The 19,751-nt window shown below is 38.0% G+C and overlaps 2 protein-coding genes across 2 annotated transcripts; both read right to left on the reverse strand.

Annotated features, from left to right (window-relative positions):
• Window positions 1–8,757: 8,757 nt before the first annotated feature.
• On the reverse strand, window positions 8,758–13,115 carry kctd6a (potassium channel tetramerization domain containing 6a). The gene is made up of 3 exons (XM_079891189.1): window positions 12,815–13,115; window positions 12,368–12,474; window positions 8,758–10,248 (listed from the first exon to the last, which is right to left on the reverse strand). The coding sequence occupies exons 2-3, from the start codon at window positions 12,392–12,394 to the stop codon at window positions 9,562–9,564; spliced, it is 714 nt and encodes a 237-aa protein (XP_079747315.1). The 5' UTR covers window positions 12,395–12,474; window positions 12,815–13,115; the 3' UTR covers window positions 8,758–9,561.
• A 268-nt stretch (window positions 13,116–13,383) lies between these two features.
• On the reverse strand, window positions 13,384–18,791 carry pdhb (pyruvate dehydrogenase E1 subunit beta). Its single transcript, XM_079891188.1, has 10 exons — window positions 18,682–18,791; window positions 18,524–18,583; window positions 16,631–16,738; window positions 16,039–16,101; window positions 15,915–15,950; window positions 15,550–15,835; window positions 15,359–15,469; window positions 14,449–14,540; window positions 14,118–14,259; window positions 13,384–13,845 (listed from the first exon to the last, which is right to left on the reverse strand). The coding sequence occupies exons 1-10, from the start codon at window positions 18,715–18,717 to the stop codon at window positions 13,700–13,702; spliced, it is 1,080 nt and encodes a 359-aa protein (XP_079747314.1). The 5' UTR covers window positions 18,718–18,791; the 3' UTR covers window positions 13,384–13,699.
• Window positions 18,792–19,751: the final 960 nt, after the last annotated feature.

Genomic DNA, 19,751 nt, shown 5'->3' on the forward strand with positions numbered 1-19,751 from the left:
CCAATCGCGAAAATAGCTAGCTAAGGTTAAAAAATTGTTTATATTAAGTGCAAAAGAAAAAAAAATGTTGTTGTGGACAATGGTTAGGAATATGTATAAAATGTATGAGGAAGAACTGTCTACGGACCTCTGATTTATTTAACATTAAACATAATTATAAAGTCCTAGAGGTTTTTAGTTTAGCTGTGGGGGATGGGTGAGCAGGAGCCCATCCCCCCAAAATGGAAAATTGCTAGCTAATGTTACAAATTAGTTTATTTTAAGAGAAAAAGAATAAATTCATGTTGCTGTAAACAATGGTGAAGGTATATGTAAATAATACATAAGGAAAACTGTCTACGGACCACTGATTTATTGATTTTTTTTAAATCACAAACAGTCCTTTGGGATTTTAGTTCAGCAGTGGGGGATGGGTGAGCAGGAAGGAACCTTCCCCCCAAAATGGGCCTGAAGAACATGCAATAATGATGGGAATGTCAGAATTTACAGCTTCGTACTTTGAAAAGAACAAAGAACTTTTTATTACTGCTCCGATTTCACAGAGATGTGGCTGTATGACGTCGTGTTAGCATGGTGACTCTCAAACTTCCCAGAATACACAATGAAACCTTTTCGCAAACATTTTTAGAGACCTATGTGTAAAACATGACAAATTATCCCCTCTGATTATATTTGTAGACCTGTACAAAAAATTGCTAGTATTGCGCATCGTTTATCCTCAGAAATTTGGCCGCTAGGAGATGTTTTTCAGTGATAATGAACAGCAACGCTAATGGCAGGATTACCATAATTTCCTTATGCATACATTTGGGGTTGGAAAGTGAAAATATTGAGTCTATAGCCTACTAAAAATTTCACAACCACCAATATTTGTTTCATACTGGTCACATTTAGCATGTAGCATGTTTCTGAAATGGATATGTTTTTATCGCTTAAGCAATTATGTTGCTCATCCAACTGGCTTTATTAGATGATTTCACTGCAATGACCTGGATGTGTGTATCCTAACAGCCATGTATAGCACTTTCTCCTAAATATTTCCACTTTGGTGTGGAGGGACATTTACCCAAGCATCCTGATGGCGGCCATTTTATGATTTGGTGGACTGGCCAATGACAGTCAACACAGAAATTAGGACAACATGTTCTGCAGTGAAGATCATTACATAATGTACACAAATGAACAAAGAACATAAATTCACAAAAACATTTAAAAAATATATTGGCTGCTACACATTTGTTTAATTTTTAATGACCTTTATATTTCAGAAGAACAAACCTTGATGGTGTTGGCTCTGTTGCAGGCAAGAGTTGGCCAATAATGTCAAGACATCTTTGGGAGGGTGTGCTAGTGATGGGAGAAACAAAGCTTTATAAAACTTTGAATCAATTAAACCAATTGCTTCACAAAATGATTCACTGTTGTGACGCCTGCAGGTCAGAAGGATTTAATGCAGTGGAAACTCAAAATGCATTAAAACACTTTTCAATTGCAAATGTTTTAAAGTGTAAATAAATCATACAACACCATTAAATATGAATTGTCTGTATAATAATGTTGTTTTATTAAATTGTTTTGTTTGTTTTATGGAAAGCTAAATTAATCAGGCTGATAAGAGACTATTAAGTACAGATATTCCTTTCTACTATACTTGCATAAAATGTATCCAAGATCAGGTAGATGAAATATAGACACTGGTTCATGGGTTCAAAGAAATCAAGGTGCGTCCACGCCATGTCGTAATTTCTGTAACAATTCTTAACTGTAAAATGTAATGTGCTGGTTATATAAACAGCAAAAAGACGAAGGATAATCAGTATAATAGTATTTAATAACAAAAACTCAGAGAGATAGAACCAACATACACAACATAACACTGACAAGAATGGACAGAGAATAAAGGAGAACTCAAAGTTTAAATGCATGGAACAAACAAAGCGAACAATGAGATAATTAATGAGATGACAGGTGAACATAATGACTAATAAAACACACAGAGAAACTAGGTCACAGGCAATTGAGGAAGACAAGTCAATTCAAGTCACCTTTATTTATATAGCGCTTTTTACAATACAGATTATTTCAAAGCAGCTTTACAGTGATAACAGGAAATGAATGCAACAAAGATTGTTTTGGCTGTGTAGCAGATCTAGAAGTCATTGTCCAGTTTAAGTAAATTCAGTGTTGATTAATTTCCGCTGTAAAACTCATTAGTTATTAATTTAGGGGCCGTTTACACGAGACCCTTTTCAACTGAAACCAGAAAACTTTTTATGCGTTCTGGCCATTCATTTATACAACAATGGCGTTTTGGTGGCCTGAGAAAGCAAACTTTGAAATAGGTTTCAAAGTGCAAGTTTTTAAAAATTAGTTTTGAAAGCGATACCATTACCATCTTTGTGTAAACTTAAAAAACGTAAATCTGTGAAAACGGTGACGGCATACACATGCGTATTACGTGTGAAGTCTATAGGCATGCGCCTTTGAATGCGTATGTGCAGAAGCACGTCTTTCTTTACAAAGTGACATCGCCTATTACTTCTGCATGCATAATACAGAGCTTTTAGTCGTGTTCACGGATCCGTGTGAACAGAAATTATTTTGATAATGTTGTCATCTTTTTCCATCTTAAGTAATTCGTTGTTGTATAAACGTACCCTTAGTTAATTTATCGATACAGCAACTCTGGAGGGAGGGAGGGAGGGAGGGAGGGAGGGAAGGAAGGAAGGAAGGAAGGAAGGAAGGAAGGAAGGAAGGAAGGAAGGAAGGAAGGAAGGAAGGAAGGAAGGAAGGAAGGAAGGAAGGAAGGAAGGAAGGAAGGAAGGAAGGAAGGGAGGGAGGGAGGGAGGGAGGGAGGGAGGGAGGGAGGGAAAAAAAAAACAGTCCAGGGCAATGACAACTTTCCATGGGGGAGTGGAGGGTGGGAGGAGCCAGGGGAAGCCAGGAGCAGGAGGAGTCCGGTGGAAATCCAGACTCCTGACAGGATGATGCCCCACGGTGGAGTCAAGGGAGGGAGGAGCCATAGTGTAAATCTCCTCGATGAAGCCATGGGGATGACGGATGGAGACGGAGCCGGTGGAAAAGGAGCCCAGAGCGCAGACAGAGACGCGATGGACAGGCACGAGACCGCAGGCTTTGGAGGCCGCAACAGGGCCGTGGCGACGACCCCCCGAGGTGGAACCAGGGTACCAGAGGGCTGAAGTGGAGCCGGAGTGACTGAGGGCCGGGGTGGAGCCGAAGGGAGGGCAGAGCCAGGCAGAGCCAGGCAGAGCCGAACGGCGCGCAGCGGACGGCGCTCAAGTCCGTGACCCAGGCAAGGCGATGTCCGGCCAAGGTGGAGCGGGAGAGTCGAGGGAGACCAGTGGAGCCGTACGGCCAATGGTCCCAGGGAAGGCCGAGGGAGAGAGGAGCCAAGGCGGTGGAGTCTGGATGACCGGCAGAGGTGGAGTGATTGGAACAGTGGTGGAGGCGAGGCCAGAAGGATCCAAACATCCAGATGGTGCTGTTAAGTGGCTGGCCCGAGGTGGATCCACAGGAATGGTAGAGGAGGAACCGAAGGGCTGACGGGAGACAGTGGTGACTGGAAAGAGAAACTGGCAGAGGTCTGACGAGGGAGGGTGGGAGGGCATACTGGAAGCACAGGTGAATTATAGCTGGCTTGTAATTACAACGTGTAAACTCGAAGAGCTACGACTTGTACCACGTGGCTGTTATACCACCTGACCACTGCAGATTTAAGCAAAGGCCATCTTTGAAACATCTCTCAGGCAGCTATTTCAGTCATGCAAGTGCAGCTCCTATCGCTTTGAATGGGTAAACATCAAATTCTCCAAAACTGTTCACCAAGCACAGATGCGCAGTATTAGGACGTCTCAGAAAAAGGACTGTTTCTATAGCAACCGGAGATTCTAATGGCAGCTGCAGTGACTTTACCAATTTGATACTGGCTCTTTTACTAAGAAGGCAGGACTTATTCCGCCATTTTGCGCCTTGCACTTTCTCCCATTCATAGTAATATGAGTGCACTGCCTTTGTATATTTTGCCTGCATCTCAATTCAGAGGCTCCTTTAAAGGCCGTTTCGAAGGCTGTCCCAATTCGAAGGCTCCTTCAAATGTGGTGAATTAGATGGATCCTTTGCGGCCTACCCTACCCCAGAAATCATTGTGCAGGATTTTTTTGAGAGAAATTGCCACAATACACTTTTAAATGTAAGTATTGGGTTTTAACTATAAAAATATGATATAATACAAATGTAAAAAAAAAAAAAAAAAAAAAAAAAAAAGCTTTAAAGCTGTTCAATTGTTGACTTACATCTTAACAAGATGCAGTTTTATATAGGTTATACTCTTTATTATCTACAGAAATGGACCATGGTGGACATAATTTGGTTTTGTTTACAGAATATAAGTCCATTACAAACGTTACTGCTGCTCGTCAACAGCAGCTGTCACAGTTGCGAGACGACAAGAACAATCCTCTATAAGCTAGACCGTCCCATTTAACAACGCTCGCTCATTTTGACCTTCGTAGCCTTCGAAGGCGTGGCCTACATTTGAAGGATGCAACCTCTGAAATGGGACACAGCTCTACAGTCTTTGATTTAAGGTGTGTTCGAACTTGAGATCGCTGTGCAGACTGGTCGATTTCAAAACATTCAAAACGAAGCCTTGTTCAATGAAATAAAGTGACTTTGGCAGTTTGATACGTGCTCCGAATCACTGTTTTGAAACAAATGATTCGCAAAGGTTTCGAAGCTTCACAAAGCAGTGTTTCAAAAGCGTGCACATTTGAATTATTCAAATCATGTGGTTTGTTGAGGGACGCAGGCGATAAAATGGACCAAAAAAAATCATGTAGACTTGTATTAAAGGAAGAACTATATCAAGAGACTGGAATATCTTAGAGACATGGTTATTGGCTATTTTGACTGAGACTAGTGAGCAACCACCTAGCTACCATCCAGAGCACCTTAGCAACTGCTAGTTATTATAAAGTAATATAATAAAACTATATTGGAACACCATGGCAACCACCCTAACATAATACCGGTGATTTTTACACAAGCAAACACCACTTACCTTTTCTTCAGAAAAACAAATTACTACAGCATAGACATATGATATTAGACAACACCAAAATAGAACTAGCAACATGCCCTCATACCTACACCTGCACGTTCACACACACACGGTTTATAAGGATATTCCAACTTTTTCTATTCTGTACAAACGGTATATTCTATCCCCTAAACCCAACCCCTATCCCTACCCCATACCTACCCATCACAGAAACATATGTAAAACACTACATTTAAATAAAAACATAGTTTGGCCAATATTTAAGCCTTAACTAGTGAAGACTAATAAAATGTCCTCACTAGTCAGTCATAATATTTCACTATATAAGTGAGGACATTTGGCCCTCAAAAGTATAGCCAAACTTGTACACACACACATATTCTTGGTAGAAATCTCTTTTTCAGACTTGTAAATAAAACCACAATGACAAATGCTAGCTAACAAAAGCTGCCAGTGCTGATAGGCCACGCCAGCTATTCCAGTAATGCTGAACCATGATGCAAGTGGCTATATAGGCTAGATCTTATGAGCCATTTACCAGCTTGTTGTTTAGTGGTTATAGTCAACATCATTTAAAGCAGGGTTCCTCAAACTCGGTCCTGGAAGGCCACTGTCCTGCACAGTTTAGTTGCAACCCTGATCAAACACACCTAGTTGTGAGTTTCTAGTGATCCTGAAGACATTGATTAGGATCATGCTGTGACTATACAAATCACATGTAAATAGGAAAATGTTGGCGTTATTTTGTCACTTATTGGGAGCAGTATGTATGGACTAACTCTGGGGGATACGGTGAATAAGCTAAAGTCCCAAAAAGTCGGCGTGCTCCTTTAACTACCATCAGCTGTATGCTACCTCTAATGTAAAAAATAAATAAATAAATAAATAAATTATATATATATAATATACTGATAATATACAACAATGTCAAGGTCTCTAGAAAGTGGTTTGTTTAAGTGATATTTATGTTCCACATGGTCGAGTGAGCAGTCCGATGGCGGTGACGTCTTCCACTGGATGTGCTGGGTAACAATGCAGTGGGAAAAGGAGCTGGAATCCATTTTAACAGCCTTGAACGCGAAGATATGTTGGATGCTGATCTCCTGGAGCACCAAAGGTTCCTAAAATCTGGAACACGCAGATGAGGCCTTGAAGTTTGTGCAGGGTTCCTTAACAATCTGGAAAACACAGACAAAGTAACCTTGAAGTGAAGGTTCGCTCTTCTGAGCTTAACTTTGTTGCAAATGTCTGTTTGTCTTCTGCCTCTCTGGTTGAGACACTTAGAACTTGGTCAATCCGCTTTTGCCTCTCTGGCATGGAGACGTGCTGTAGTCGTTACTGTCTCACTGGACGAAGACTCTGAACGTAGTGTTTGTTAATGTCTCTTTCCTCACAGACTGGAGGCTCAGAATGTGGTCGTATCTGTTGCTGCCTCGTAAGCTGTAGACCCAGATCATGGAATCTTTTGTTGTCTCTCTGGACGAACCGGAGGGTGAGAACAGAAGTGCGTGCAGTGTATCTGCAATGTCTCATTCTGAACTTGGTTGATCTCTTTCTGTCTCACCTTCGCAGGCCTGAGACTCTAGGAATAAGGAGTGTCTGTGTCACAGTTCACGTGTCTGTGTGATCATTCTGACATGTCTTTGTTGTGTTCCAGTCACTGGTCTGATTGCTCGTCAGCGTTGCCTAGCTACCAGCTGCACTGAAGAGCTAATCAGACCAGCCGCACCTGCAGCTCGTTATTGTCAGTGTTGGCTGTGTTCCTTGTCAGATCATTTCTCGTTCTCATGTCTTGCAGTTCTGTTCCATCAGTATTCTCTCAAATCTTCTGTTCCTGTGTGTTTTCTTCCTGCTTGAGTCTGGATTATTGGCTGCCTTGCTGTTTCTGGATATTCACTGACTTCATTGATCGGCAGACATCATTCAGCCCATTGCAGCCTCCCTGCTGCTATTCCTGACCACCCTGCCTTGCTTATTTACAAATTCTGGATCCTGTGTTTTCTTACCCTGACAATCTGTTTCAAGGGTACCTTTATCCCTTTCCGATGAGGAGATTGCAATTTCGTGCTTCTCCATTCCAGTGCTGTGATTGGCTGCTGGCATCAGTGGGGACACACACAGTGTGGCCCACCCTTCTTTCCCCTGTGGAACTCATTTGCATTAAGCACACAGTTGAAAGTCTTTAACATTTTACTGATGCGATCTCACCTTCCAAACCAACACCTGAATACCTTTGGCAATATTCTAAGCAAGTCTAAGTCTAAGCAAGACGTAAAAAGAATGACCTATCATACATACATTCATTAATTTGTTCATTTGCTGAATTTGTGTAAGATGTTGCTCTACAAATAGCAGTCACTGAGAGTACTTGTTTCTCTGAATAAGTATGAAATGGATGTTTGTAGTTTACAGCATAGTTATGAATGGATTTGGATGGATCATTGTGGCCTCCCTGCATTTCAGCCATGGCTCTTGCATCCAAAAAGTCCTAAAGAATTTTTATGGTGGTTGGCTCAGACCTTGGGGATTAGTCTCATGATGGATGTAGGGCAGAAACTGCCAGTGGACCAATGAGAAGTCCTGTCCCTCCTGTGCTTAAGGTGTCTGTCAGTTGTCCTAGCATCATTATCTGATAATGTTGGACAGTTTGTTTGTGTTATTCCACCAAGATCCAATCAAAAATGTAGAAGAAATGTCCACCGTTACGGACATAAACTAGGTCCTGGAATGTGCTGTTCATAAGAGAAAAATAAGATATTTTGAAGAATGTTGTTTACCAGACAGCTGACAGTAGCCATTGGCTTACATTGGAAAAAAATACTATGAAAGTCAATGGCTACCGTAAACTGTCTGGTTACCAACATTATTCAAAATATCATCTTTTGTATTCAACAGAAGAAAGAAACTCATACAGGTTTGGAACAACATGAGGGTGAGTAAATGATGACAGTTTTAATTTTTTGGGTGAACTATCCCTTTTACTACTGAAACTGTTGATAAGTTTCAATGCTAAAACTGCAGTATGCTCAAGACAAGAGCGATTAGAGAGCAGATGGCTCCATATGCTTTCAAATTGCTCTCGCTGTACTTTTATGTCATACACCGATCGGTCTGCGCAGCGCCTCTTCATGTCGAACACACCTGTTTTTAAACAAGTTTGCCTATCATTGATTGGACAAACATGTAGCCCCCGCCTTGAACATGCATCATTGGTTGAGTCAGTGTTGCTATGTAACCGCTCAAATAGACTGCAATTACATTTGGTGCCACTAGTGGCACAGAAATACACACTGCAGATTTAAATGCCAAATTCACAAAGAAACATTCAGAAATTCAGGGTTATGACTAATATACTTCAATGTAAAAATAAATAACCCATTTACTAAAAATGAATGATACACATATAAGATCAACACCTTGTAAAAGACTTTTGTCAATCTTAACATAAAAGAAGGTAAAAGCCACTCCCATCAACCCTACAAAAACAGCAAAACCTAATATTTCAAAATCAGACATAATCCAGTTATTAAAGTTATTGCATTTGAAAGAGTGGCACCAAAATTCACTTACATATATTACATTAAAATAATAAATTAAATTTCATTAATAAAAACAAAATGTTCTTTCAATGAAATGTTATACGAAGACATCTACCACCAAACAAAAACACACAATGTATGATGAAACTACTGTTTTTAATGTGCAGTTCCAATTCATTACACACATGAATGAACTCTTTCAATTTAATCTGGGTTTTCAAACCATTTAAATGATGCTCTCATCTTCAGCGATGCTAGCCTGAGTCTTGCATGCATTTTGAGACTAAAATTAATTTTAAATGGGATGTTGGGACTCCAAAATTTGGCCTGGTCCAGAAGCTGGCCATAAGAGGTATTAAGAGGGGGGACATGCAAGTACAAATCACTTTTCTTTATCTCACGGGAGGAATTATGTCTAAACACTAATAGTGTAGATACTACAGAATCATGCAAACCATTTAGTTTATAGACTCAATCACAGGACAAAATATCTGTGGAAATATTGTAAATAGAAATTGAATACTGTATATTTAACACTGATGCAATATATGTTAAAATTTTACATTTAAGAGTTGTATTTAGATTTGGAGACATGACAATTTAGGAAAGAATTTGGGACACTTTTGCCTAAACGAGGTATACTGAACTTGTAGAAACGAAAAAAACTGTTCAGGTTCCTTTTGTCCATAAACTTCTGAAGTGGGTGGAAAGACGCATAAAACACAATAGGACTAGTTTGCACGAATTACGTACTACAGAAAACAAACCAGGAACTGCAGTGGAGATGTGGTGTGTTCAAGTAATTTCGAAATTGCCTTAATTTTGAGTCGCAGCAAGTATATATTTTTTTCACGTCTTCATTAAACTTATAATTGCTCAATTGGCAATCTCAAAGTTATTGCAATTACAGTAATGTTCGACTAGACATGAATGCATCATCAATCAGTCCTCAACCTTCTGCGCAACTCTACAGAAAGTCCAATGATGTTCTACCGTGTTCTCATTGGCGCGTTCACTCATGTGATGAACTCGCGTGTTGCGAATAGTGAAGCCTTGCTTGGAGATGTACTCCACTAGATGCACGCGAAGGGATACCTCTTGGTGGTAGTCACATGGTCCAAAGGTAAAGGACACTTGAAAGTCTCTGGTGTCCATCATATGTTTATTCCATCTGGTGAAGCTGTTGGAGATGCCTTCAAGTAGTGCGTGAACTTTGGTGGTGATGGTGAGTTGGGTGATGATGACTGCCACCGGGTTCGAGTACTTGGAGAGCTTACGAGTACTTGACAGTTCTACCACTTGCTCAAAGGTGTCCATCGGGTAGAGAGGTTTAGTGTCACCTAAACACTGGATCAAGGGCTCTATCTGGTAGAAGTCCGCTTCCTTCCGGAGGAGCTCTGTTTCTTTGAAGTCACATGGTAGAGTCAATTTTGAGGTGCGTAAAAAGTTCAAGACGTAACGGAATAGTGGACCGTCTCGATCTATGAAATAGTTGCCCTGGGCATCTCGTGTGGTGGGAAAATCGCCTCGGAACATGGCACCCAACATAGAGTCTGGATAACGCTGGAGGGTGGACAGCGATGTGGTGTACAAATGGCCACCAACATTTAGAGTAACTGTATCCATCATCTACAACAAAGAAGAACATAAATTGTAGATGTTCAAATCATTAAAGATGCATTTTGTACCTTCTGAGAATGTCAAGATGGTACTTGTACTGATACAACAAACACTCAACCATTCCCTGCTGAACACACAAGTTTAGTCCAAGATGAATTGCCATGCATAGCCATTTATTTGGTACTACTCTTGTTGGTGGACCATCAAACTCATGCTCCAGCAAAACTTAAACCGGCTTGGTTTTCCATTGCAAAGCTGGTTGACCAATAAAGACTTGGTTGGGGCCCAGCCTCGAAAACAATATTTGCTGGTTTTATCTGCACTGACAAAACCCTTAGGAACATCAGTTACTACAGAAATTATTGTTTGGTAAATTGAGCTTCAGGAAGAATGGATTGTAGTTTAAAACACCACATGAGGTGTGTTTGAATTCAAGCCTGTTCCTCATAAAACCTTGATCTCAGACAAAATGGACCACTGGAATAAGACAAAATGGCTGACCCTTAAAGCTTGGTTTCTTTTCTTTTTTGAGCCATTGGAGATCCTGTTCTTAAGGTGGTAAGCACTTGTTTAGTTACGCCCTTCAAACTGTCTAGCAACTACCCAGAAGACCCTAGTAACCGCTGACCAACAGCTTAGCAACCAGCCTAAACAGCATTTAGGGTAAATGTAGCCATTATCTACAACAAAGAAGAAAATAAATTGTAGATGTTCAAAGTATTAAAATATGTATGTTGTACCTGCTGAGAATGTCATTTGGTTTTAGAACTGATATGAAAAGACCAACTTAAATCAACACAAATGGCTATGCAGATCCATTGATTAGGTTCTGTTCTAGTTGGTGGACCATCAAATCCATGCTCGTCCCCAGCAAAACTTCACCCAGCTTGGTTTTTCTTTAAAGCAGGTTTACCTATAAGGCTTGAAAACAACATTTGCTGTATTGAGCTGCATTGACAAAACCCTTAGGAACAATGGTTTCTATGGTAACTATAGTATGGTAAACTGAGCTTCACACAAGTAGTATGGTAAAAACCACATGAGATGTTTTCGGATTCAACTCTGTTCTTCATAAAACCTTGGTCTCAGACAAAATGGACCACTGGGATAAGACAAAATGGCCGACCCTCAAAGCTTGTTTTCTCTTCCTTTTTGAGCCACTTGAGATCATGTTCTTAGGGCGGCAAGCATCCGTTTAGTAATGCTCAGTCAACTGCCTAGCAACTACCCAGAACACCCTAGCAAGTGATGGGAGAAACAAAGCTTTTCAAAACTTTTAATCAATTGAACCAATTACTTTGTAAAATGATTCACTGTTTCGAAGTGCTCGAAAGGCCACACGCTGGTGACCCCTGCTGGTCAGAACAGTGTAAATACAGCGAAAACTCAGTTCAAACAAGCATAAAAACAACTTTTACAAACAAATTGGATAATTTGGTTAATCAGACCAATAAGAGACTTTTAAAAAACAACTCTTCCTTTTTTTTCTTACTGAAATCACCCGGCTTTGGCAGTTTGATACGCACTCCGAATCACTGGTTCGAAACAAATGATTCAGAGACGTTTCGAAGCTTCACAAAGCATTTCAAAAGTGCCCATCACTAACCATAACAGCTTAGCAACCAGCTGGAACACCATAGCAATGCCCTAATAACTACCCTATCAACGCCCTAGCAACCACCGAAAACAGTCCTGCAACTGCACAGCAAAGCGCATCAGAAAATATTTTTTTTCATAAAAAAATAAATAATAATTTCTTGTTTTGCATATTGTTTACATTTGTTCAGTAAACAATGTTGGCATCGCCAAACACTCTGGAACTGCATAGCAAAGCATCCTAACCATATATTAACGCTAGAACAGGGAACATGAAAATATTAACTGAAAATGCTTACAGGATAATAATATAGGAGTGGGCTCTTTTTACATGGGAGCGGTGAGCATATTTATGCCCTAGCAACCACCCAAAACACTCTTGCAACTGCAGAAAGAAAATAATTTTGATGCAAAGCGCATCATAAAATGATTTCTCTGTCATAAGATGACTTACATTTATACAGTAGAGTAAACAATGTTGTCGCTGTTTTGGTTTGAGAACCGCTGCGTTATTTTATACGTTTATATTTACCATGTGTGCCCAGTCTCCATTCTCCATGTGGCCAACTGGTCCTCTTCAATGATGGTGACGAATGACGCTCTCTGCAGTCTTTATTGGGTATAAACACTTCACTAAAACTAAAGACATAGTTTATATATTTCAGTTTAGACAGCATATTCAAGTGCAATATCGATTAGATTACCATGGAAATGTATCGTGAAATGAATGACGCAGCATATGAAGGACACCGAGGGTTTCCCTGCATCCCACCACCACATATTGTAGAAAAGTCTCAGATATAAACACGATATCATATAAATCATGTACGAAAAACAGCGACCTATCAATATTAACGAAATTACGAGATGATGCAGCACGCATTTAATTTATAGCGGCTGCAATAAAACCGTATTAAATGATACAAGACAAATATACAGAATCGATCGCATTATATCAATACAAATGCTCAGTTATTACCTCGTTGAAAATACGTTAAATTTTAGGATTTAAGTCTCCTCGTCCGATGTACTTCAGTTGTTTCCTTTCGTCCCAAGCATCAGGAATATGGAGGACAAGGGGTTTAAACAAGGATAACGTTACTTTGCTTCCCTGTTTGGCTTTTCGTGACTTTTCCAAAATACAGGAGCATTTTGAAACCCTTTATGTTCAAAAACGACTCGTTCTGCTCAAGTAAAAGATGTAAAATAACTGTAATGTTTATGTTGTGGAGAGAACAGGACAGGGACATCAATGTGGGATTAGCGGATAAGACACACCCACGACAGAAGCCCCGCCCACCACACACCCACACCCTTTCTTTCTCTCTCAGACATAGACTATAAAAAAAAATCAGATCATCATCCAAAACACTTAAGTCAGCAGAACTGTTCCAGTACAAGTCTAATATTGTCCTGAAAAGCATAATGTACCAGTACTCAATATTTATGCGTTTCTTTTTTCGCAGTTGTTCATTTTTATTTTATATGGCAAGCCCTACATCTTTATGTTACTTAAACATCCCACAGAAATAAACCCAAAACTTCATCTAAAATTCTATCCATTTATTTGTTTATGAGGACTTCACAATCATTCTTACAACCCAAAGTGATAAAGGTTTAATTTAGTTTACAGTGGAATTTACAGCATAATACACATGGTTGGTTGTTTATAGCCATAATAAACCTCACCGTCATGACACAACCTCATTATAGAGTTGAAATTTGAAAATAATTTTAATATTGCGCCAATGAGGGAAAAGCCATGTAACAGTAAGTTGAAAGAACGTCCTATTCCTCAAACATTGATGCAGAAACGGGAGAGAACATGTATTTAATATGTAATGTGTCCTGAAATGGAGATAAGTTAAACGTTCAAAGTCTTTTTGATGGAGAAGATGATGTCCTTGATTTGCGGTACGCTGTTGTCCTCCAAAATCTTGGCATACGGCATTGGAATATCTACACCCGTGACTCGGACCGCAGGGGCGTCGAGGAAATTGAAGGCAGGACCTTGAATTAAAAAAGATAAAACAATAAATCTACGTGCTGAAGAACACACCACTCTGGGTGTGTTTGGACTTTGGAATAACATACTGCTCACTATTTTTTGAAAGAACATAATATGTAGTTAATGTAATTAATCATGCAACATCATGAGGTCATGTGACAACAATATAGCACAACATTTTACTGTATTCTAAAATAGAATCTAAAAGTAGTGCGCTAGTATTTCATTTTAAACATAGCATCTGACTTCAAATGAGCATTATTGTAATATTTACCCTCCATGATCCGGGCAAGAACCTCCGCCCCGACTCCAAACTGGGGCCAGCCGCCCTCCACGGTGATGAGATGATTGGTTTTCATTATACTCGTTTCAATGGTTTCTGTGTCGAGAGGCCGGATGGTGCGCATGTTGATCACCTACAGACAAAAACACAGACACTTCAAACTACTATTCAATAAGCTTATAGAAATTAATGTTAAATGTGAGCAAATACTATGAATCAAATGTGTTTTGAATCACTTTTCCTTAAAAACTGTTATTTGAATCAATCAAATGTGAGGAAATGGTGTTTAAAACCATTCCGGGCTGAAAGGATGATGTCATACCTCACATTCGATACCCTCTTTGGCCAAGACAGCGGCAGCGTCGAGACACAGGGTGACCATCCGGGAATGGGACACCACAGTGATGTGATTTCCTACAGCACACCACCAATATTAATATGCACATCCACTCAGACCAATGACTCTAAAGTTGTGATTGATTGTAGTTCAAATAAGAGCGATTAACAGTGGCACTTATAGATTTTTCAAGGGATAAAAAAAGATAAATACTATTCGAAATATTAGAGTAAGAAAATTTAAATATAAATTATATATTAATATTCAATCATTTCAAATATTTCTCTTTAGTTGTGACAGGGTAATTCATTTATATTTAATAATAATATAAATGTGTTGTAAGTTATCCTGTCACAACTGAAGCGGACCAAAAAAATATTTTAAATATTATTGAATAATATTAATATAAATTTGTTGCTATTATTATTTAATAATATTTTATTTTATAATAATATTTAAATATTTACTGAAACAATATCATAAAATACAATATTACTGAATAATATTAATATAAACTTGTTATTATTATTAAAAAAAGAAATAGTAACTACCCTGACACAACTAAAGTGGACCAAAAGAGAAATAATTCATAAATGTGTCATTAATTGTTTGAGTAAATATTAAAATATTGACACATTTATGACTTATTTTTTCTTTTGGTCCACTTTAGTTGTGACAGGGTAGTTACTATCTCTATTTTTAATAATTACAACAACAGTAAATCTATATTAATTTTATTCAATATTTTATTTTATGATATTAAATTAAATATAAAAATATTATTGAACTATCAGTATTAAAATGCTGACAAATTTATTACATATTTCTCTTTTGGTCCACATTAGTTGTGAAAGAGTTTGTGATACGTGTGATTTTTCTTTTATATCAAACCCACCTGGTCTTTCAATCTTTGCTTTTCCAATAGGGATGAGGAAGTCTTTCGACTGAGATTCTTCGGACATGTCAAACGCCACGCCGTACATCAGCTCATTCTCCAGAAACACCACTGAAAGAGACACGACGTGACAGTCAGGGCGACATCTACTGTACATCCTGAACATCAGTCTCATCCGGTGAGGAACTCACCAGGGTTGTCGTCTCGGATGGCTGATTTCAGAAGGCCCTTGGCGTCTTCAGCGCTCCAGGGACTGACCACCTTCAGACCGGGACAGTGTCCGTACCAGGCAGCAAAGCACTGGGAATGCTGAGCCGCCACGCCGGCCGAAGCGCCGTTGGGTCCGCGGAACACGATCGGGACGGACTGAAAGCCAGCAGACATGTAGTACGTCTTGGCAGCCGAGTTGATGACCTGGTCGATGGCTTGCATGGAGAAGTTGAAAGTCATGAACTCGCAAATTGGCCTCAAACCCGCCTGAAAGAGGATGTGGTTGGTTAGTTTGGGAGCGTAGCTTTTAGATTCATTTATAATCGTCGTTTCAGGAAAAACTCACCATGGCAGCACCAACAGCGATGCCAGCAAAACCCATCTGCATGGATAAAGGAGGAAGATTCAGTAAACCCAATAATTAAGAACACACGGAAACAATTTTCGCACAAGTATGTCATCATTCTCACCTCTGTAATGGGTGTGTCAATGATGCGTTTGTCTCCGTACTTCTTCCAAAGGCCTCTGCTAACCTGCAACCCAAAACAAGTCACTTTAAGGCCCAGTTTACACCTGGTGTTAATATGTGTTTTGGTCGATCGGATCACAAATAGACGAGGCAGACACATTCCCGTTTACACATGGTGTTTTAATCAGTCTCTTTTGTCCACTTTCAACCACTTCAGTCGAGAAATCAGGAATGGTGAGAGAACATTGTGCTTGGTATGTTTTTCATCGTCAAACCAAACTTGGGTCTTCAACTGACAAAGTTTAAATCCTTTTTGGCTAGCGCGCTTCCCATGATGTTTACACATTAGGTCAGTAGATGGAGAGTAGACAGTCTTTTGTGGCTGTTCGAACATTCGACCACATGAGCGTTTACACTACGAAATCAATACGTTCAAACACGTTTTTTTTACTACCTCTGGAAGTGGTCAAGCTCAAAACGATTCCGAGTTCATTTACACCTGTATGTTGCGTCGTCCACTTGTGATCCAATCGGTGATCCGATGCTTTGGAGCTATTGATAGCCAAAATAGCGCAATTTTTTTTTCATCTAACCTTATATGCGCCGTCATACTGTGCGACTTCCTCTCCGAGGAGGAAAACCCGCTCATCCCTCTCCAGCTCCTCATCCAAGGCTTGGTTGAGAGCATCTCGGACCGTTACCTACAAAAATCAAGAGCGTGTTAATGCATATAGAACGTTTTCCAACAAAAAATGCAGTAATTGTACATATATCACATGGTAAAGCATGGTTCTGAATAAAAATCGTATTCATTTACTATGAGTTTTACATTGTACCACCGTGCCATATTAAAAAAAAACAAAAAAAAACAAAACAATAATATTCCTATAAAACATAACATACCAGTGTACATGTCAAAAAACAATGAATAAACGAAAACACAATGGGTTTTCCTATGATACAAGCAAAAAAATTGTTTAAATATTATAATTAAATGCTTTCCCATGGTACATACAGAAAAACAACGGTGCTCAAGGGCAAGAGAAGAATCTATTTACAGAAACCAAAATCAATGATTTCAACATCAGTTGCTTCACTGTTAACAAATAAGATATAAGAATGACGCGGTTTAATTAATGGTGAAAAATGTGACCTGACCAGTTTTACTAGGTTTAACTTTTCATGTTGTGCCATCAAATAGGGTCAATAAGGTCAAAATAAATATCAGATAAATGCACATCCATTTAAATATGCTGACAACATGATCTGAAATATCAGTTATTAATTATAATCATTAATTTTGTAAAATAATTGGCAATATATAATTATTATAAATGAACATTAACTTAGTAAAAAACATTAACTATTATTATTAACAATATTTACAGTATAACCACAAGATCTGTACTTGTATATAAAATACTAAATTATGAGATGTTAAATATTTCCATGATAGTTTTGAAATAATTTACAAAATAATCAAGAGTGTTTTAATTACAAAAGGCAAAACCGAATGTTTTCATGCAATATTAAACATTTATTAGATGATACTAGCATAGAATTTTTATATAAAACGTGACACTGATTAAATATTGCACTATGAGATTTACTTGGTACTCAAAAGCACTGCAAAGAAAAGCATAGTAATGCCATAGTACGTATAAAAAAAGAGAGTAACAACATGGCAAAAAGCGTGGTAGACCTCCATAAATTATGGTAAAATGTAAAAAAAGGATCATGTTATTATACAATTCCTATAAAACAATACCCCGAATGCACATGTAAAAAAAGTAAATATACAAAACACTGTAGTATTCATGATACAAATAAAAAGAAATGATAAATGCATGATTAATATGGATTAATTTAGCTTGATAAATATGGAAAAACTATAGCATTACCATGGTATATTACCAAAAAATGTCAAATAAAACATGGTAAATTAACAAAACACCAAAGGTATTGCAATGGTACATATATACATATATATATATATATATATATATATATATAAACAAGAAAACATGGCTTTACCATGGTACATAATGGAAAAACTATGGTATTACCATGGTATATTTGCAAGGAGTGTCAATCAAAACATGGCAAATGTCCAAAACACCAAGGTATTACCATGGTAGTGATGGTACATTTATAAAACAAAACACGGCTTTACCATGGTAAACAAGGAAAAAACTGGCATTACCATGATACATTAGCAAAGAATTTAAATTAAAACATGCTAAATGTTTAAAATACATGGTATTGCGTAGTACACACCCAAAACATGCTACTACCATGGTGTTTTTGCTAGTATTCTTGACATGTTCTTAACAGTATTCTTAATGCTTAGTATTCTTAGCAGTGACCATTAATCGGTTGACCAAACGTACTAATAATCAACACATTTGAAAGCCTCTTCCTCGCGGTTTAGTGTTTACTGTGACACAGCATCTGTTGAAGGTGAGAGGAGCAGCAGCATCACTGACCTGTACCGCAGCCGGCTGAGTCCTGTGAAACTCCCTCCGCAAAGCGGCAGAAACGGCACTCTGAGAGACAAACACACAGCCAATATCTGTCGTAAAACTGTCCTCTTATATGTACAAGCGTAATATGTTGCTAAGACTCCATATTTCCACATAAATACCTTCCCCGAGCGCAGAAAACATCTCAGAGACGCCATGTTTCACTGTCCTCTGTGTGGAGGCGGGGCTGTCATGCCAGCGGCTTCGGCCAATCAGAGAGCGCGTTGTAAAATCCGAACAGGAAACACAGTGACAACGACCAATCAGTGTAGCTGACTCATGACATCAACGGAAGCTTCATTCAGGCTGTCATTGGGCGTCCAAGGGCAAGAGAAAAATCTTTTTATAGAAAACAAAAATCGATCATTTCTAAATCAATTGCTTCACTACTTTTTTTTTTTAAAGGATAAAAGTCACGCAGTAGCCATGTATGTTGAAAGATGGGACAAAGTCATGCTGAAAAAAGACTAACGTTTAAATAGTTGCCAGATGTCCACAATAATAATTAAGGGTGATGTTTTTTTTTTAGGATAATACACATGCATTAAATTACATTAAAAACTATGTTTGAAATATAATGTAATATTTTAAAAATGATTGTTAATATGATCATCACAAACTAGTAATTATCTCTAACATTCAGCGAAAATATTAACTAATTAAAAAAAATATATATTTACAATATAATTATAAATCACATGAGATGTGGACATATATATATATATATATATATATATATATATATATATATATATATATATATATATATATATATATAAAAATATATTATTTAAAAAAAAGTATCTGAAATATTTTCCATGATAGTGTTACAATAAACAGTTAATTAATAAACATTTGGGGGTTAAAATATATATATATAAAAAACTTATTTATAACTCTTAGTAATAATATTAAATATCATTTCTATCAACTATATTTACAGTATAATTTTACAGCACATGAAATGTGTACATATTGAGAAAAATATCTGAAATGTTTACATTTACAATATTTACAATTCTAAATTAACGCACAATATATCAATAATAAACAAGGAAAAAAAGTTAATAAAATTAGATTGTTAGATTAAATTTTTTTTTTTTACAATAATTTAACAATTTCTAATATATTATCCACTATATCTATCTATACACAAGTTATTTACTAGTTTATATTAGTTAGAAGGAATTAA

This window comes from Squalius cephalus (genome assembly GCF_949319135.1).
Source record: "Squalius cephalus genome assembly, chromosome: 13".
Taxonomy (NCBI): domain Eukaryota; kingdom Metazoa; phylum Chordata; class Actinopteri; order Cypriniformes; family Leuciscidae; genus Squalius; species Squalius cephalus.